Here is a 21,379-nt window from a genome sequence, read left to right as displayed (position 1 = left end):
ATATTTTCTCCTATTCAGTAGGTTGTCTTTCTAGCTACTATTGTGGAATTCTCTATTTCTCCCTTCAGTTCTGTCAGGCGTTGTTTCATGTATTTTGGGACTCTGTTGTTAGGTGCACATAATTATATCATTTTGATGAATTGACCCTTTTATCATTATAAAATATCTGTCTTTAGTATATTTCTTGGTCTTAAAGTCTATTTTATTTAATATTGGTATAGACATTTTACCTCACTTGTGGTTACTGTTTGCATGGTGTATATTTTTTCATTCTTTTGCTTTCAACCTATTTGTGGCTATGCATCTAAAATGTCTCTTGTAGGGAGTGTATAATTGAATCTTGTTTTTTTAATCTGGTGTGATAATGTTTTAAGTCATTCACATTTAGTCTGAATGTTTAAGTTATTTATATTTAGAGTAATTATTGATATGGTTGGATTTCTCTGTGCAATTTTATTTTTTTCTATATGCTTCATGTCTTTTGTTCTCGTTGTGCTTCTGTTCTTCCTTTACTGTCTTCTTTTGTGTTAAATACTTTTCTAATGTACATTTTAATTCCTTTGTGGTTTATTATATTTTTGAGTTACTAGTCTGTTTGTTCTAGAGATTATATGTAATTTATCACAATATACTTCAGATTAATACTAACTCAATTCTAATAAATTATCAAAACTTCACTCCAATATAGCTCAATTCCCTCCCTTACCCGTTGTGCTATTATTGTCATATATATTACATCCATATGTGTTATAAATCCAATAATAGTGTTATAATTATTGTTTCATATGTCTTTAAAAATTTAAGAGGAGAAAAAATATATTTATAGAATTTTAAATATTAAACCACATATTTATCATTTCTGGTTCTTTTCATTTTCTTCTGTGGATTCAAGTTACTGTCTGGTGTCCTTTCCTTTCTCCAGTATAACTCTATTCCCTCTTTATGTTATAAACCTGACAATTGTTTTTTAACTCAGTTAAGAGAATACAAGAGAAAAAAATGTTTATAGTGTCTTTGTATTTACCTATATAATTGCCTTTTGCTCTTTATTTCTTCATGTGGATTCAGTTTACTGTCAGGTGTCGTTTCCTTTTACCCTGAAGAACTTCCTTTAGTATTTTTTATAAGGCAGGCCTGTTAGCAACAAATTCTCACTCTTTGTTTGTCTGGGAGTGTCTTTATTTCACCTTCATTGTTGAAGGATACTTTTATTGGACAAAGACTTCTTGATTGACAGGATTTTTTTCTTTCAGCACTTTGAATATGCCATCTCATTCCTTCTGGCCTCCATTGTTTCTGATACAAAATTAGCTGTTAATTTTATTGTGGTTCCCTTGTATGATACGTCAATTTCTCTCGTGTTCAAGATTTTCGCTTTAAGTTTTACTATGATGTCTACTTGGACTTTGGATGTGTAAATTAATGTTTTTCATCAAATTTTTGAATTTTTGGACTATTATTTCTTCAAATATGTTTTTCTGCCTAATTCACTCCTCTTCTGGAATTCCCATTAAGTGTATATTGTGTGTTCAAAGATGTTCCATGGGTATCTGAGGCTCTGTTCATTTTTCTTCACTCTTTTTTTCTTTCTGTTCTTTAGACTGAATAATCTCAATTGCTGTATCTTCAAGTTTGCTGATTCTTTATTCTTCCAGCTCAAAGATGCTACTGAACCTCTCTAGTGAATTTTTTTTTTTAGAAATGGCTTTTATTTATTTATTTTTGGCTGTGTTGGATCTTCGTTTCTGTGCGAGGGCTTTCTCTAGTTGCAGCGAGCGGGGGGCCGCTCTTCATCGTGGTGCACAGGCCTCTCACTATCGCGGCCTCTCTTGTTGCAGAGCACGGGCTCCAGTTGCGCAGGCTCAGTAGTTGTGGCTCACGGGCCTAGTTGCTCCGTGGCATGTGGGATCTTCCCAGACCAGGGCTCGAACCTGTGTCCCCTGCATTGGCAGGCAGATTCTCAACCACTGCGCCACCAGGGAAGCCCCCTCTAGTGAATTTTTAATTTGTTATTTCACATTTCAATTCCAGAATTTCCATTAGATTCTCGCTCTCTTTCTCTGTATATATATAATATATATATCATATATATAATACATTATATATGTGTATACTTTCTGTCTCTCTATTGATATCCTCTATTTGATGAGTCATTTGATGAGTCTTTCCTTTTTTTAACATCTTTATTGGAGTATAATTGCTTTACAATGGTGTGTTAGTTTCTGCTTTATAACAAAGTGAATCAGTTATACATATACACATATCCCCATATCTCTTCCCTCTTTCATCTCCCTCCCTCCCACCCTCCCTATCCCACCCCTCTAGGTGGTCACAAAGGCCATTCTCTAGTAGGTCTGCATCTTTATTCCCTCCTTGCCCCTAGGTTCTTCATGGCCATTTTTTTTTTTTTTAGACTCCATATATATGTGTTAGCATACAGTATTTGTTTTTCTCTGACTTACTTCACTCTGTATGACAGACTCTAGGTCCATCCACCTCACTACAAATAACTCAATTTCATTTCTTTTTATATCCATTATGGTTTATTACAGGATATTGAATATAGGTTCCTGTGTTGTACAGTATAGCCTTGTTGTTTATGTATTTTATATATAGTAGTTTGTATCTGCTTTTAATCCTTATTCTTGTTTAATCAAAGATAGTCTGCATAAATACATACACACTTTTAAATACAATTATTATCCTTACTTAAAAGTTGGAAAAATTTTAATAAAAATTATTAAAGATCTGCCATATCATTAGATTCTAAAATGCAGACTGACCTGAAGTAGAGGTCCAGTCAGAGACACAAGTCTATGTGGGTTCTAGTGTTGCTTAAAAGTAATGAGCAAGTTGAAAGGCCTAAATGGAATGTTATTATCTGCCTTTAAAATATGCTGCCTCTTTTTATTACTAAAAAAGCACGATTTTATCATTCAAACCCTCTAGTCACTTTTGTCTCAGTTTTTTGTTTCTTTGTTTGATTTTGGTTTTGTTTTTTGATTGTGAACAAAAATATCTAAACAACTTAGCTGGAGCCAGAATAGACTTGTTTCTGGGGCTGATCGCATTTAGATTCCACTGAAATGATTTGAGAAGTGTTCATGTGCTGCTACAGAGGATATCCTCAGTTGAGAGCATATCTTTCAATCTCCTCTCCTCTCCTCTCCTCTTTTCCTATGATGTTGTTGCTTATAGTTCCCATTAACTTTCTGCAGTAACACTATGTTGAAAGAAGTTAAGGAATCATGATTTAAATTCCCAACTTACTGGCATATGTGTGAGCCCTTATCTCACACATTATAGGAGCTGTATATTCCTACAATGTAATGTAATGTTTTATAGGACTGAAGAAAATTTATGTTCATGCAACAACTTCTCCAAGATTCAAGAAGTCAGAGAGGCCACAACTGTGAAATTCTGCTTCTTTTTTCCATTTATAAACATTTGGAGGTCTAAGGCAAAGTAAAATGCAGCAGCTGAGAAGAGTAGCAGAAATCTCTTAAAGTGTAAAATGGCTATCAAATCTAAACAAAATTTATATATTAATAATAAGGATTCTAAAAGAAAAATGGATAAATGTAATTACATAAATGATTTTATTTTCCCCAGATTAACCTTGTATGCTACTTAAATTAGTAGTCTATGATGAAGAATACTTTATAGTGTTTCTTATTTATAACAATAATTTAGGCTGAATATCTATCTATATTCTCTATGCCCAAATGAAGTCACCTGAGCTAACAGAGTCAACCACACATATTTAACTATAATTTTAGGGAGTAGACAGTCCTTCCTTAGATGAAAAACTTAGTGATATAAGAAGATAAGGTCTATGTAGAATGATTAATATTTTCCTTAGATTAGAAACAAAGAATATCAGTCAAATGGTAAATTACATACTGTTGCTTACCAATTCAGAGAAAATAATTGTTTGTCTGCAGGTACAACGTGTATGCACAGAGAGGGAAGATTTTATGCAATTAAGATACAATAGAATCAGCAACAAGAATTACATTGTAAAACAGCAACCAGAGTTACATTATGCTTTTAGTGGCATCTAATGAGCACATGTATTAAAAGGAAGGTGACCATTTGCATAGGTTTTTCAACAAACTACAAGTTAATTCTGTATCAGCTGAAATCTAGCAAATGACAAATTTAGTTTCTTACACAGAATATAAATTATCGTATCCCATATGAGACAGGCTGTATCAAATATAGATTTCCCATAACACATATCTTGTATACATAAAAGCAAAATTCATGAATTAATCAAGTGTGTGAATCAAATAGTGTTTACCCAATACTTATTCAACTAAGTATATCATCTCATAACATAAAAACAGTTGGCATGAAGTGCAACAAAGTATACCCAATATTCTTTTTGGAAAAACTTTGGGGTTTTATTTTAAATTTTTTAAGATTTTACTTTCATATATGTTTTAGATTCGAAATCATATGAACTTTTTAATAAAAACATTTCTATTTCACATATCCTGCATTCTCATTTTGGAATCAATATAACCCTTGAAATAAAGTATAATATTCCATATGTATACTTTATAGACTGGATGTAAATAATCAGTGTTACATGTTTTAAGCACCTGGACTAGTTTACTTGTTTTCATTACATCAAGTTGTATCTCTGTACTGGCAGAGCGATGACAAGAATTTCAGGCGTGGGTCGACCTGGAGAAGGCAGTTTCCTCCCCGTGAAGTACATGGAATCAGCATGATGCCTGGGTCCTCAGAAACATTACCGGCTGGATTTAGGTTAACCACAACATCGGGGCAGTCAAGGAAAATGACAACGGATGGTACAGTAGTTTTGCATTTCTGCTTATAAAGTAAAAAGCTTGTTTAGCAAATGCTATCATTCTCTGATCTTGCATAGCTTTCTAGAATTGATTCTTTTCTTAAGTTGGTTTGCTCTGCTTGAAGTTTACTTTGCTTTCATCAGACCATACTCTTTTGTAAGCTGCTAATGCATGAACTCATGGCACTTTATTCATATTTTAAAAATAATTTAAAATATCCTAAAAAGGACAATTTTGGCTAATGTCCACATCTAGGAAGAAAAACATCTGCATGATTTGTGTTTCTTTACTCTTCTAGTCACCAAGTAAATAATTTGTTTAGAGGATGGATTTGGACTAAAGGTCCTTAATAAATGGAAATTAACTCCACTGTCACCCTACATGCTTGAATATTGCAAGTTTTCTATTTCATCTTAAAAACTCAGACGCATCAGATATTCTCATCTATGACCAAGGCAGAAGGCCTTAAATAAACAAGCACAACATGAGAAGAGAATTAAACAAACACAAAACCGACAGTAATTTCCCAATTAGTATTTCCTTCTGTGGACATTAGACTTGTGTTATATACTTCACAAAGGAAGACAGCCATTCTGGAGGAGAGACAAATTTGAAGTTGTAGTCACAAAGTTATGTCTGTCTGGTAAGCATTAAACAAAAAAGTCCCACTCTCTTTATTGAGACAATCACCTAGAATTATTATTTCTTGTCAAGGTGATAGTTATCATGGCCCTTAAAATAAGTTCCATTATAAACCATGATCTTTGATCTATATTTCTTCTAAGTTGTTACTATTATGGAACACATTAACAAAATTCATGAGCAATTTAACATGATTAAAATGAGTATAGAAGCTTTTCAGTATTGGAGGGGAAGACAATCCATCATACTGAATTCTCCAAGAGCAATCTTTGCTTCAAAAACAGGAGCACCCAGGGGAACTGTTCTTGTTAACAGATTTCATCTAAGGAGGAATACACAACTTGAAAGCTCAGGTGAATCACATTGGAATAAATTTTCTTTAGTAGCTTGTCTTGAGAAAAGGAATATGAGTGGCTTCTATCTGAGAGAAAGAAGGTCTATTAATATGTTCAGATCCCTTTATGCAGGGAAAATAAATCTTTCTCATCTGAAATTTTGTACTCAAGTCATCCAAGTCCCTCTAAAGCCCTTTTCTCCGTTTGCAGTTCCTTCATCAAGACTGCAGAGGTTAGACAACTCCACTGTTCGCACATACTCATGTTGACAAGCCACTCAAAGGAGGCAGCACTGACTTGCTGTGAGTAGTTTTCCTTGGCTGACAAAAAACAAACCACCAAAAAAAATGGAACCTACATAGACTAGTATATATACACGATACTCTTCATTGTGGCCTAGCAGTACAGAAGTGAGATAACCCCTTTGAATTGCTAGAGAGTGGAAAGGTTCTTTATATTGTAACTCTTAAATCTAGGATTTCCTATCACCATCTGTCTGCTATGGTTTAAGGCCCATCTGTTGGAGGCCTGTCACTATCTTATTACACATCAATGGGTTGCTACTACACTGGTTTCTACTTTTTCGTAGCACTTTATATTGATGCATATAGGATTTTACTGATGAGAGTTTGGCACTTACAGAATAATACACTTTTAAGTGAGTATTTTATATAGGGGAAGTTGAAATAGGCAAATGGTATTCTAGTAGGTACCCAGAGTAAAACAGTGGCAGAATCAGGAAAATGATTTGGAGGTGACTGCACATTAAAAACAAAAGTATAACGGAAAAATCTGAACTTCTGGTATGTTGTTTTTCATCGATGTGATTAATAATTGTTGAAAACGTATAGGAATTTTAAGTATCTGGGGTTTATAGCAGATAGAAACCCAGTGAAATAACATTATAACAATGGCGGACAGGACAGAAAACCATCCTATATAATCATAAGATATAAGGCATTTGTACTTCGAGAAATACTAGTTGATGGAATCTACTTTCCAAATCCATATGAAAATGGAGTTTTATTGGAAACCGGTCTTAGTAAAACTGTGTTTTCATAGAAAATAAATGTCAAGAACTCATAGACATTTTTTAGTCTACAACTGTGCTTTACCAAAATATTCTACCATTTACGATGAATTAAAATTTTGGAGAAACACTTTTTAGAGCAATATTTAGAACCAAATATGTGCACAGGGATGGGGAGAGGAACAGCTCATCTTGTGCTGTTTATTCATTGCCTTGAACTAAAAGCTCCACACAATTTACTGATGGTCTTTGGGGGCCTAATATAGGAGCTGATATGCTGCCTTATTTGGGTCACTATTTGAAGCTGCTGATGATAAAACAAAAAGCTTTCAGATAAGAGATTTAATTTCAGAATGTAAAACCCTAACATTAAAAATTTAATTATGGTATACAATTTGGCATCTTATTAGGCATGATCTAAAATTTGTAATAATTTGGCTAAATAACAGGCTTTACAAAATACTGTTTGTAATAGTTTCTACACATAACATGATAATTTACCAGGAACTAGAATTAGAATACTTCACTAATTTACAAATGACTACTTAATATGTTGAGTAGTGCTTGCTTCTTAGCTCTTGACTGATGGGTAGAATTACTCTTTAACTATTTGTAATCTATATTTTGTGCTTGGCATTCTAGTTCATATTTCCTAGTTTTTACCATTAAATGGGATAAAGGTATTTATTTCCAATAAGTTAATCTGGAACAACCAATTTCTACTGTGAGGAAACATTAGCATTTTTATTATTAACACAATTCAGAACATATCATTTATCTCTTGTGTCGGGATAGTAATTGTGATCTTTTCCTAAGTATATTATGACTGGAAAGAATCAGTGATGCCACATCACTAACCCAGATTCTTTATATGTTACTGATTATCATTATGTTTTTGTCACAATTAAACAAAGGTCTCTTTTGAAGAGCTCTAAAATATATGAGTTAGAATACAGATCTATTCCATGGAATAGGTCAACTCAACTCAATTTATTAATGAGCAAGCTGTACGCTTTTCAAAAGGACTGCTGAGGTTTTCTGTGACTACCTTTGTTTATATTACTGCCATACTTTCTACAAAGTTGAGCAAATCTTATTTATGAACCTCGCCTGCACAAAATTAGAGAGGAGCAAATATTAATTACATACAGCCATTGGTTAGACCTGAGATGATATCCTACCCTTAGGACAAAAGTGGGCAGGATGCATGGAGGTGCACCAAGAGTCACAGAGGGAGATTTTCCAATCTGGGATCTTTCAGTAAACTAATGCTGTCCATTACATATTTTAGATGTCGTCTTTTCAGTCTACTCTACCTAAAGTGCACTACCATCTAAGAAGATAAGCAGTGAAAACCTTTGTGAAGACTGAATTCTAAGGAAATAATCACAACTAATGGTTTATTAAGCTGAAAATGTGATTTTAGGGGGAGTCAGTCAGATATTAAGTTTGATTAGTTTACTACAATTGTAAGAAAATGCTTAAGTCATTTGAGTAATAAGCATCATCCACATCATAAATTCTGTACAACAGATAGATGCTTTTATGAAATGGAGCCACTTGTTTTTTCATGTTTTATTGTAATATACTTGGCATTTATGTATTACTGTGTATGCATTTCTTTTTAAATGTGTAAGTCTTATGTAAATGGATATAAATATGATTTTTTAAAAAATAAAATATATGGTTCATGGAGTCTTGAGTGCAAACATTTGACAATTCCAAGTACTGTTTGTATTTTACCATTCCACCATTTTTACAGTTTTTGAATTGTAACAAATTGATATGTTTCCTGGAAGCATGTTTCATGCTTCCACATGTTTCTCCTTCAAGTCTGTCTATCCTTAAAGCTGAAAACCTGCCTCTGATCATGTAAAAAAGAATGATTTAACCTGGAACTGGAGCCAAAAATAGACCTTTAAAGGAAATCAGGGATGTCCTATATCTTTAGAAATAGCACTGTGATGGCTCGATCTCCTTTTCAATACAAAACAAAGCCAAACTGTTTACAAGAGTCAATTATTTAAAAAAATTTATAAAGAAAAAAAAATCTCTTCTTATTACCTGTGGACCAAGGGGAAAAAATAAAAAAACTTCTTTACTAAGAACCACATGTTCATCCAAATACCTTGAACCCCCAGCCAGCCCTGTTCAGTGAATGTCAACCACTGCAGAGTCTGAGGTCATTTCCACTGGAAAAAGCAAAACCCCAGAAACCTTTCCCTTTTGTCAATGTAATAGGGCATTAGCCAGACTCATGTCTAACGTTATATGCTTTTAGCCGAGAAGGCCTTGTTGCGACTTCCCTGAAGTCAGTCTTATCAGAGGAAATAAAGACAGAATGATTAACATATATAGTGTATAAAAGTATAGAATAATAATCTCTTCCCTGTGGCTTTATTTGGTGGTGTTACTGTTGTTTATTCTTTGTTTATATGGGAGATTTCAAAGTAAAATCTATTTAAGAATACCATTTATCTAACTGCTGATTTTCTGCTGCTTGATCTTATTAACAGCAAGACCTGTCATTAGTAATTCCTTTTTTGTATTTAATTTGCTATGTTTGCACGTACATTACATTTGTTTTGATGTCGATTTTTGTTTAACAGATTCACTCAAAAGGTAATGGTAACAGAAACCCTCTCCATTGTCAATAAACAAAAATACTTCCAGTTCTCTGTTTAAGCTTTGTTTTCTAGTCACATATAGTTTAAAATTTTACTTAAACTATAATGAAAATCATTCTTTTTAGTGATCAATCTTTTATCTTCAAAAGTGAGTCTGCCACAAGAGGGAGCACTAAACTTGCTTATGAAAGTGATTTTAAATTTTCTAAAAATTTGCCTGATTAGAAACAATGGGAAAGAGCTTTTTAAGTTCATCTGAATATGGGGATCTTGACTTACAGAAATGAAATATAATATAGAAACTATGGTATCATAATACAACAAACTAGATTTGTATCTACGGTTCTGCACAACTTAATTGCGTAAAGTTTTTCCCCTTTAAGAGATCACCTAATAAGAGATATTAACCATTTAAAATAGACTCTAACATACAGGGATATAAAAGATCCAGTTACTTGCCTCAAAAACCATAAAATATTCTTCGATGTATAAGATCATTTTGCCAGATTCTAAAACCCATTTAATGGATTAAGCTTAGAACCTTGGTTTTCTTCCTTTTAACTATCAACATTATGAATTTTCATATTTTTAATAATCAGAGCCTTTACAAATATACTTTTCTATAAATAAAACTGCTTTTAAATGTAAAGCAGTTCTCATTTGTATATACTTAGTACATTTTCACAGGCAAAACAGATCAATTAATTGGTACTTTTCTATAGATCTTAAAAGAAAATATTTACATTTTAATTTTAATACCTTACAGTAAAAATATTCTATGCAACTATCAAAAGAAGATCATGCAGAATTTATTTCAGCAAATTACATTTTTTAGTAACATGATATTATTTTTAAAGACATTTAATTCAAAATATTTTAAGTACTATTGAGTGAAAGTAACTTATGGTAAATATTAACATAGAAAATTCCTTTTTTTCCTTCCAAAATTTAAGCAATCTGATGACTGTATCTTTCTTGCCCCACATTCAGTCTTGTGAGAGGAACAGTACTTTCTCTGACCCTGCAAAGGAGATCACTTTCCTTAACCAGATACAAGAAAACACCACTTACCCGGTCTTGTGCACTGTTTTCCAATCCCACGCAACAGGAAAATAACCCAAGCCTGCTCGCTGAAGTGTCTCTCAGATTGATTACCGCGAAAAATGTGCATGAGGATCAAAGATGCAATCGTTAACACAATTCTTGTATATGCCTGGGTTCATACCTTGCAGATCAACTGTGATACACATTCGGCTAAAGAATTTGCCGTTTCAAATTAACTGAATTTTATATGAAAAAATAATACATCTTAATTCTAAGACATTAAAAAGTGTAAGATTACAGTTGTGATAAGATAAAATGTACTCAAGAGAAGAGACAGATTAAGGAACCCAACAGCTTCAAATTATAAGTTGAATATCTAATTAGTTTAACTCAGTCTACTAAAATAATTAAAGGGAAGAGTTAGATGAATATTTTTTCAGGTGTAACAATCAAAAGGCCAATTTTAGCAAATAACAATTTACTTTGAGAAGCCATTTATTTTATAGGCTACAGTCCAAAAAATCCTAACATTTTCAGAATGTTTTTATACAAGTTGTAAGCAATTTTTAAGAAACAAACAATAAGCTCTTGTCTATTATCTCTCATATATATTTCGTGATATGTTACCAGACTATATGTTAAGACAGTTGCTCTTAAAAATAATGTTCCTGATGGACTGAGGAATACTTTAAGAACCGTCAAAGACATGGTTATGGTATTTTTTGAGTTTAAATGTATTCTTTGATAACTGATCTCATGTAGCACCCTAAGTAAACCAAATATGTAATTATCTATATCTACCTACTCTGGTTAATTGGCACATTATCACATGCTTATTAACAAAGACTAATTTTCAGTATTTTTTTAATGCTCAATAGTTTTACAGAAGTTTAAATGGAAAGATGTGCTTTGGATATGACCATTTTTTTTTAGTGAGTTATTTAAAAATTAGAGATTTCACACAAAATCTGGATTTTTGGTTTCTCTTAAAACTCCTCCCGGTTTTTAGCTAATGTAAAAACTTTTACATTTCTTCCTTAAGAGCTTTCCTTGCCAGTTTCCCCATTTCTACACATTTCCTTGTTTCCAAAAGAAGCTGGAATCATTAAGAAGTATACAACTAAGAACCTGAGACAAGAGGAGGGGCTCCAAAGAGCCCTCATCTCCATGACAAAGAGATTGGATTAATTGACCTCTAGGCTCTCTGCCAGCCTGTGATTTCCCTTGACTAAGTAACAAAGGATTGAAGAGAGCTGTAACTTGGTTGGTACCCAGCCTTCCCTCAAGAAATATGTGACTAGACAGATTCTCCTACCTAGAAAATCATGTCTAGATGATTACCTAAAACTTCCCATTTCATCCATTCCATTTAAAATAACCATGCATGTGGGCATCTCAAGAATATTAGAAAATATTCAGAATTTCTATAAGAAAATTATAATTGTTTTCTGACTTCACTTGAGTTTTAGGTCTTGGGTCAAAGCTGTAGAGTCCTAATTTCAGCAAGTGGCTCGATATTAGTGTCACTTTCAATTAAAATGTTTTTTTGGGGGGGTACAATTTTTATAAATCATTATGTCAGATATATTTTTCTTAAAGTTCTGGAAAATCTATAATGAGCAATGTTACAGGTAACCAGTAACAGTGCTAATTGGGCTAATCAAACAGAAGGCTTTTTACTAGTTTTCACGTGCATTGTTTTCAGACCAAGCTCTACAATTTACATTTTAGTTTGCATGTAATTTCTATTTAAATATTTATTTCTGGGAAATAATTCCAAAAACTAACTCCAATTAGAAAAGTGACAAAAAAAGAAAAAAAAAAAAAGTCATAATGCCTGCTTCAGCATTTCTTCTATGTGCCCAAAAATGCTGGGGTCTTCAATTGTAGGAGATACCTGGAGAGAAAATTAGAGCCAGATGAAGGTGCTTCATTGAACCCCTTCCATTCTATACAATTAAACAATTATATGCAATCTTATATTCCCCATTATCTTATCATACTCATATGGAAAGGTTCAAAAACAGGGAACTTTGAACTCACTATTTTAAAATGTATAGTAAAATAAACTGTTCAGTTAGCAAAACTATTGGTCCTAGATGGTACTTTCTTTTATGGGCCTTTCAATGAGCATCTATAGAAAGAATTTTTTTTTGGCATTTGCCCATACAACCACTCCTTACTGTTGTATCACTTTTTATTAGATCTTGATGATTAAAAATACATATATTTGTGCATGTATAATATGAACAAAAATTAGAAGAATGCATATGCTTGAATCAGCCTAAATTACCTAAAATAATTTTCACTCAAAACAGGAAAAATAATGAGCATATGTATCAATTAGAATTTTCAAAATATCTATAGCCAGCCTCTATTAGTCACTAATGACAGCAATGAAGGAAAATTTATCCTTAATTTAATAAGATTGAGTTTCCACAAGTTTGAATTTGACATATTTACTAACAGTAAAATATTTTCACATACTTTTGGTTCTTATAATCAAAAGTATATGGTCTTAATTAATCTGTGTTTCTCTCCAAAACCCTCGTTCCTACAGAGAGAATGGCTATGCAATTTCCCCCATAATATTGAAAAAAAAAAGTACTGTTATGTGTTTTTTAGGGATATAATTCATGCTTGAGAACCATTTAAAGATCTTAGTTGACACCAAAGAAGTGGGGGAAAACATTTCAAAACCAAGCACTCAACATCCTTGATAATTTACCTTATATGGCTTGCCATTGACAAGGGCATACAGAGCTGAGCGGGGAATTTTGCCAGATCTGGTTTTGGGTAACTGTTTCACAAACACCGCTTTTCGAAAAGCAGCCACGGGGCCAATGCTCTGTCTAACATGTTTCACAATTTCTTCTAAGACTTGTTCCTCTGTTATATTTATATCTAGGGAGAAAGTTCAGATGGTAAGCTCTGAATTAATTTTAATCATTCAGGGCCCCAGCGGTCGGGGAGGAGAAAGACCTCTCACCTCTTTTCAGCACGCAGAGTGCTAACGGGACATGACCCTTCAAAGGGTCTTCCTTGCCAACAACAGCGCAGTCGGCCACAGTGCCATGGGAAAGGACAGACTGTAATTTTAAAAAAGCATTCATTTAGAATATCTATACACATATATATGCAAAATTTATCATTTCAATTGGAGAAAATAGTACACGTCAGATAACTTAAAAACCCATACCTGCCTCTGTGAAAATTACTGCCAGTTCACCATTCACATCCCTATTACTGAGATGATTGGTTAGGATCCCCAGGTGGTCACTCAGTAAAGGCTGACTAAGCAATTAAGACAAACTGCTTAGCTTACTTGGAAAGTAAGGGAATGATTTCTTCATCTCAATTGTTTATTAATGAAGTCTGGGAAACTATGCAGTGATACCACTTGGGAACAAATTGCAATGAGCCTCGGAAAACAGATGGCCTCATGGTGTTTTGGCTTCAGTGCTGGCTACCATGAGGACACCTTCCAGAGGAACCCAAGGCAGCCCCATCAATAAACAGTGATTTGGGACTTCCCTGGCGGTCCAGTGGTTAAGACTCTGCACTTCCACTGCAGCGGGCACGGGTGTGATCCCTGGTTGGGGAACTAAGATCCCACATGCCACATGGCACAGCCAATAAGTAAATAAAATTTAAAAAAATAAATGGCGATTTTATTTCCACCTCTGTTACTGAGCAATGAACAGAGCACACTTCTCTTCTTGAGTGACCACCCATGCAGAGAGGATTTTCCAAGAGGTAAAGAAAAGGCTGGACGTGGAGTGAAGCCCTGACATCAGATAATCACCACTGTTGACGAACCATTTTCATATTGTTCACCCTAAGCTCTAAATGCCTTAAAGAGCAAAGCAAATTTCTCTCTGGAATCACAAGAACTCAGAGAATAGAGTAACCACATGAAATACAGAAGCTTAGGATTAAGAAAAAAAAATTCTGCTGTGATGGGACTTTTAAAAATGAATGTTCAAAAAGTTCTTTTCTGAGATTAATATATATTTCAGTGACTCCAATCCCCTATGGCTGGAGAAAACAGTGAGCAAACTTGTAACCCAGGGCGAGTTCGGCAGTCCCCATTCTTTCCTCCATGCGTTCATTCAACAAACATTTACTAATACCTCCTATCCTCCAACCTCCTATATTGCAGTAGACTTGGTGGTGAGCAAAAATAAGCTGGGTACTGTCTCACGGTGCTTACAGTCTAGTAGCAAAGGGTGATATTAACAAATGATCATGAATATTTAATTACTATGAATGTCTAGATATAAAGTGGTACAATCTTTGGGGAAATAACTTGGATTTCTAAATGAGAGATAGAGACAAAGCAACCAACGTGGCAGAAGAATATGGATCTCAAAGAAGCCTTCCCTTAGGAAGTGACTCAGGATGAGCTCAGGTCTAAAGGGTCTGTGTGCAAGGACCCTTGCATACAGGGGCGGGGCAAATGCCCTGTAGAAGCACCCGGCTTGTACCATTCAAATCTAAAAGGGACCAGTGTGGCTGGAAAGCAGAGAGCAAAAGTGAGAATGGTGTAAGAGGAAATGAAGCTACGGAGATAGAAAAGGGCTGTGAATGCGAAGGGCTTCCAACTATTTTAGTAGCACTGGAAGGTAATAAAGCACTTTCAGGAGGTGAGGGGGCGATGCAAGATCAGAATGGATTTTTTAACGGACTTTATTTTTTCAGAATAGTTTTAGATTCACAGCAAAATGGAGCAGCAGAAAGTACGTTGTTCCCATATAACCCCTGCTCCCATTTACACACAGCCTCCGCACCATCAAAACCCCTCACCAGAGCAGTAGAGTTACAACTGCTGAGCCAACACTGACACGTCACTCTCACCCCACTCCACAGCTCACGTTAGACCTCACTCTCGGTGTTGGACATTCTATGGGTTTTACAGCACGTATCCATGATTACAGTATCTTACACAGTAGATTCGCTGCCCTAAAAATCCACTGTGCACTGCCTATTCATCCCTCACCTTCCAAAAACTCCTGGCAGCCACTGATCGTTTTTACTGTCTCCAGAGTTCTTTTCCAGAATGTTAATATAGTTGGAATCGTACATATGTAGCCTTTACAGATTGGCTACTTTCACTTCAGAGTGGATTTTGAAAAACAAAAACTTACTTTGGTTCATTGTGAAGAATAAACAGAGGATTGTTGAAGGTGGGTGTCATAGTTTACTCAGGGAAACACCCAGAGAGGCTACAATAGTAGACTAAGGTTATAGTAGTGGGTATAAAAAGATTCCAGAGTTTTTAGAGGTAAGATGGACAGAATTTGATGATAAATGGGATATGAAGTAAGAAGTCAAAGGGGTTAAAGATGATTCTGTGGTTTTTGGCTTGAGTAGCTGGTTGGATAGTGGTGTCATTTTCTAAGCCAGAAAATGCTGGTGAGGGCTAGGCTTGGGAGGAAAAATCATGTATTAAATCTTGGAGATATTCCATTTGAAGTACCTTTCAGACATCCAAGTCAAGGCAATTGGATCTGAGGGAAATCTTAATCTGAAAATGCATATTTGAATGCCATTAATGTATAAAGGACAATGAAAGCTATGCACATGGATGAGATTATTTGGGGAGAAAGCAGTGAGAAAAAAAGGTGAAAGTCTTAAAGAACTCTTAACATCTAAGGACCGTGTGAAAAAGGAAAAGCTGACAAACTGCACTATAAAGGTACAGTCAGAGAGGGAAGAGAAAAACCAACAAAATCCGGGACATGCCACTAAAAATCCCAAACTTTCTATGGAAGAAAAAAAATTAATCCAAGCTGAAAATGAGCTTTCTCTTCTCTGAACTCCTAGAAGACTCAATGAACTGCTAGAATGTTTGGTACAAACCCAGTGGACTATCTCACACTGCCCCTAATTAAGCATGCAGATCAACATTGCCCTGTATCCTATTGTAGCATCAGCCTTGAAGTATTCAGTTGTGAGGGCTGCCATCGACATAGCTTTTGACTCCTACAGTGCTCAGGATGGTACGTGATAAATAAATGATTTTTGTACTATATGTTTTATTAACTTCATTGCTGAGGTAAAGGTGTCTACGCCCTCTTTCCTTTAGTTGGTCCTGACTCAAAAGCTTCTGCAAGACACATACTACACAGATCATACAATACCACCTTCTCTCGCTGCTTCAGTGTGAACTCTCAAAATGTTTCCCATTTGTTAAGTTCTTATTTTCTTTTCAGTCTGTATGTTGAGAGTAGAGACACACTTTATTGTCAGAGCTTTGTTTGGGCAGTTAGTCTTGACGGTCACCAGCCCGTGGAAGAGAATACCTTCTCTATAGCAGGTAGGACACAGACTTGGTAGGTCCAATCCTTTAAATCCTATTTAGTATTCCCTTAATGAGTAGAGAAAAATACTTTTACCTGGCTAAGCAGAGTTTTCATGGTCAAAATCCCATTTATTAAAGTGTTCACTGGTGCTTCTATACCTGAATTTTTGAAGTTTTACAGTTTAAATCACTGTAAAAAAAAAACCATACATCTAGATATTTTGCACCTAACCAGTATGACTATAATTTTAACTAAACTGAAAAACAAAACTTCTAGTCTAGTCACTTTGCTATTTTAACGTCCATCCTTGGTCTCAGTGTTTTTAGAAGTGGATGGGAAAACGCTGACTGGTTTTCTATAAGGGCAGAGAGTATTTTAAAATCAGAAGTAATACATAACACAATTCCTTATAATATCAAAGTTTCCCATTTTTTGCCAACTGAAGATACGGTTCTTAAAAATCTGTGAGAAACATGTCATTCTCCAGAATTCCGTGCCATCTGTAAATGAAGTTCATTATAGTGGATAAAACATTATATTATTCTATCAGTGTTAAAAAGATGCCATAAAGGAAGAGAGGCAGCTTTCTGTGTTGGCTCCACAAACAGTATTTGCATGCCAAATAATGATTTCAACAACTGAATTGTGAAAAGGGAAAGCATCAAAATATGTCTTGGCAACATACTGGGACACAAGCCCACCAAATGCCCTATGGGGGGGAATCAAAAGCCACATTCATATATTCCCTCCATATAAGATTCATGAAGTATCTGTGGTTAACTGGCATTCAAGTACCCCAAAAAGTGATGCAACTTAAAAGGTAATTGTTTCACCCAAAGTGAGCCTATACATGTTATGATAACAGGCCATTCTTGGTTTCTGCAGTACTGCCATTTTTGTGTAAATTTTATTTGATTTAAATGGTTTTATGGTTTTAGTGGGCTAAATTACACAGGTTTCTTAATTTTGTTTTAAGTATTTTAATTTTAGAAAAAATTAGTTTAAATCAAGCACCCTCATAAAATACAAGGAGTCACTCTGCAGAGGGAGATTGTCTTTGCTATGGGAAGAGGAGGAATATTGTTTTACCTCCTCTGACAATGGAGTCACCTAGGAAACTGCCAGATTCCACATCTTCATCAATATTCATATCAGTGCCCAGGAAAATATTCAGCAATTTGACAACTATTTACATCCAGTAGTCTTTAAATGTTGGGTAGAAATGAAATTGCATGGCATCTTTGTTGAATGTGCACTTTATGGAAATATATTCAATCTTGAAGAAATTATTCCTAAAGTAGTGAATAAAATAGCTAAGAAAAACAAACAGTGATGCTTTGGTCAGAATAACTTTCGAAAGGGAAAACTGTATGTGAACACTACCCTAGGCTTTAAATGCAGTATTTTAACACCAGATTTCCAAGTTTCCAAGGATACTCGTAGGATTATTTAACAAACTAAATCTTAAGCTACAAGTGAAAGAATGAAATCAGGGAGCCCAATTTGTTCCCTGGAGATGTCTCTGCATGAAAAGATCTGCCCACAACAGTGAAAGAGAACTAAGCAGAAGGACCACATTGACTCCTAGTAACTTGAGCTCGCATGACCTGAACTAGCAGATTTAGGACACATTTTTTTTAGAATACCTTGAACTTCCACCTAAGTGTCCCAATTGTCTGGCTAGATGGTAGGCTTTCAAAGATTAATCAGCTGTTCAAATAGATTTGGTTATTACTTGATATTTATAGAAGGCCCTCACATGAATTGGGATATGCAAGGATAATGTCCTCTTAAATTTCTAAAAGCCATTGTAGGACTATTTTCTTATGTTGGGAAAAGAACATAGCATTTCCTGAAATGTTTGTGATGTAGTCATTTTAGTAGAATTTCTGTTTGATTTAGTCTTATGTAAGGTGATAAATTTGTCAAATGTTACTCTGGGAAACTGAAAAAGCTCAGATATTTTCACTGTATATAAATAGACATTCAGTCTATTTTTATTTTCTATAAATAATACTCCCAATGGACTTAAGACCCTCAAGTCCTATTTCAAAAAATCAAAGTGGAATCCAGCATTCATTATTAAGAATCCCAGAAAATCATTTAAATATAAAATAAGGTTTGGGTACTTTAGTAAAAGCTGTCATCAATATGAACATTTCATGCACATATTATCAATTTGTTAAGCAACTTTACTAGGAGCTGGGAAAAAGCTGGTAAAAATGTTGGTTTTCAACCCTCTAATAGATTCTAACATGGAGAAGACAACCCAGAATTGAGATATTAATTTCCTTATTAGACATAACTATACAATAAAGAGTTAATCATTTAATTCATATAAAGGGAGACATTCACTTCAAGAAGGCTTAAGGCTGAGAGGTGTCCTGTTACATGCTATGAGCACTCTAAGACCCAGGGACAAAATTCCTGTTAGATGTCATGGATTCCAGCACAGTTTTTTCAATTTTGCTGTTTTAACTGCCTATCTTCTGCCTGCCTCACTCTGCTGTTACATATAGTGAGAAGCATGTCAGTAGAAACATTAAAGCACAATATATATTTGAATAGGTGGCACTCTTCATTCTAAAAATAAAAGAGAGAACTAAGAATTTTGACTGATAATAAGAGCTATGCATATGTAATCTCTGTATTTTGATTAGCTGCATCTGCCAGAAATGGACATAATCTCCTATAAGCAAGAAATTAAAAGCTCCTGAAGCCAGAACCACCTTTTGTGAACACACCAAAATACATGAAGCATAAATTTCAATTTCAGGTTATCACAAAATTCAGTTAAAAACAATATTATAACAGCAGATAAAAGTCACATGTTTCAAAATATTTTATAAAATTATTTCCTTTTACTCAAATAATATCACATTGACTGTCACTAAGAAAGAAAAGCCTACATGACAAGAAGTGTTAAGTGTTAAGTTTGGGCTGAAGTTAAGTACAACCTTTTGAGAAAGTGACCATTTTTTTAATTAGAGAAAGGGGAGCTATGATTCTGCATACTCTCATCCTACTGCATTATCAGTCATACTGCTTTAAGCATTTTCTTTCATTTAAACTGCAGTTTGCCCAATTCCATTCGAAAACTATTCTGGGTTTGGTTCTGGAAAAGATGGAGTAAATACATTCCATCTTATCACTTCCACTAATTGCGATGAAATACTTTGGGCTAAAATTCATACCAGAAGGGCTTCCCTGGTGGCGCAGTGGTTGAGAGTCCGCCTGCCGATACAGGGGACACGGGTTCATGCCCCGGTCCGGGAAGATCCCACATGCCGCGGAGCGGCTGGGCCCGTGAGCCATGGCCGCTGAGCCTGCGCGTCCGGAGCCTGTGCTCCGCAACGGGAGAGGCCACAACAGTGAGAGGCCCGCGTACCGCAAAAAAAAAAAAAAAAAAATTCATACCAGAAGACTCTATCAGAACTTGAGAGACAACCTGATGGTGAGTCCCTTGTTTTTTGTTTGTCTAGAAGTTTTTGGTTTTCATTGTTGTTATGGTTTGTTGGTTTGTTGATTTTGCCTCCTATATATTCTGGCCTGGGTTCTATATCAGTCAAAACTGATTGGAACTGCCAATAAGTACAGACAGAAAAAGCCCGAAAAAATGCCTGCTGTGTCCCCCTAGAGGCCCAGGAAAAGGAGCAGAGGGGCTGGGAGACAGTCACTTTGATTTTCTCCTCCTACTGCAGACGGACGCCAGCGAAGAAGCAGCGCCCCCCTTCCTTCCTACAGAGCTGTAACCACCTTGTTGGCTCCTCACACCTTTCACCAGGCGAATGCAGCCAAAAAGCTGTGTCCTCTCCCTTCTCCACTATCACTGTGCAGCAGATCCTGCGGATGGAGCGCTGAAGACTCCCCCATCTTACACCAAGAGAGCCAGGAAAGATTCAGTACCACTTGTCCTCCCGACCAGCAGCCATCCAGTTCCTGAGAGTTGATCCCTGTTGACTAGCTCTGCCCTATACCAGGCAAGTGCTAGCAAAGAGACAGAGTCCCTTCTGCTCCCCAGGGATGCTGTGTAGGTAGACCTTGCAGGACTGAACCCCAGCAGGAGTACGGGGAGGCTGAAGCCCTGACTTTATACCGAGAAGAGCAGTAAGGGGGAGCCCTGGGAATCAAAAAGTGAAGAGTAGATCATGGAGAGAAAGGAGCTAGAAAAAGGGATATTTTAAATCTGAGTATGATGTCCTGAGCCTACTCTAAAGTTGTATATGCATGAATCCAACCAGAATCAGCACAGCACAGAGTTTGGGCACTTAACTTGAGTTTCAGATTGGCCTCTGGGAGAAAGACACAGTGAGATGCACTAGAATAGCACTGTAAAGGCTTTGAAGACAAAATTGACATTGGAACCACAATCCACAGAAAGTGGGTAAGGACATGTGGTATGATCTTAAATGGCTTGACCATCTGCTAAAATAAACAATCACAAGAACAAAAATCCAGATGATTTTAAAAGGATCCAAAATCTCATGAAGTAATAGTCAAAATATAAAATGTAAAATTACTGGGCATGAAAAGAATTAGGAAAACCTAAATACTCCTTTAAAAAAGATAATCAACA

The 21,379-nt window shown here is 35.3% G+C and overlaps 2 protein-coding genes across 12 annotated transcripts in view; one reads left to right on the top strand and one right to left on the bottom strand.

Moving 5' to 3' along the window:
* Positions 1 to 9,500, top strand: part of PPFIA2 (PTPRF interacting protein alpha 2) — a 389,170-nt gene extending 379,670 nt beyond the window's left edge. For 4 of the 7 annotated variants that reach the window (XM_082636669.1, XM_082636667.1, XM_082636666.1 and 1 more), the window contains 2 exons: positions 4,661 to 4,820; positions 6,008 to 9,500. In XM_082636669.1, the coding sequence (XP_082492795.1) occupies positions 4,661 to 4,820; positions 6,008 to 6,066 (219 nt within the window). In that variant the 3' untranslated portion in view covers positions 6,067 to 9,500. The remainder of the gene's footprint in view (positions 1 to 4,660; positions 4,821 to 6,007) is intronic. The other 3 variants (XM_082636668.1, XM_082636665.1, XM_082636663.1) reach the window with 2 other exon arrangements.
* The window catches only part of ACSS3 (acyl-CoA synthetase short chain family member 3), a 155,552-nt gene continuing 138,888 nt past the window's right edge, over positions 4,716 to 21,379 (bottom strand). For 3 of the 5 annotated variants that reach the window (XM_082636670.1, XM_082636671.1, XM_082636672.1), the window contains 3 exons: positions 13,488 to 13,587; positions 13,227 to 13,402; positions 9,573 to 12,395 (listed from right to left, as the gene is read on the bottom strand). In XM_082636670.1, coding sequence (XP_082492796.1) covers positions 12,327 to 12,395; positions 13,227 to 13,402; positions 13,488 to 13,587 — 345 coding nt within the window. In that variant the 3' untranslated portion in view covers positions 9,573 to 12,326. Of the gene's footprint in view, positions 4,840 to 9,572; positions 12,396 to 13,226; positions 13,403 to 13,487; positions 13,588 to 21,379 lie in introns of those variants that run through there. The other 2 variants (XR_014295379.1, XM_082636674.1) reach the window with 2 other exon arrangements.

The sequence above is a fragment of the Mesoplodon mirus genome, assembly GCF_964341445.2.
Source record: "Mesoplodon mirus genome assembly, chromosome: 11".
Classification (NCBI taxonomy): domain Eukaryota; kingdom Metazoa; phylum Chordata; class Mammalia; order Artiodactyla; family Ziphiidae; genus Mesoplodon; species Mesoplodon mirus.
This window is presented reverse-complemented; position numbering and strand designations above follow the sequence as displayed.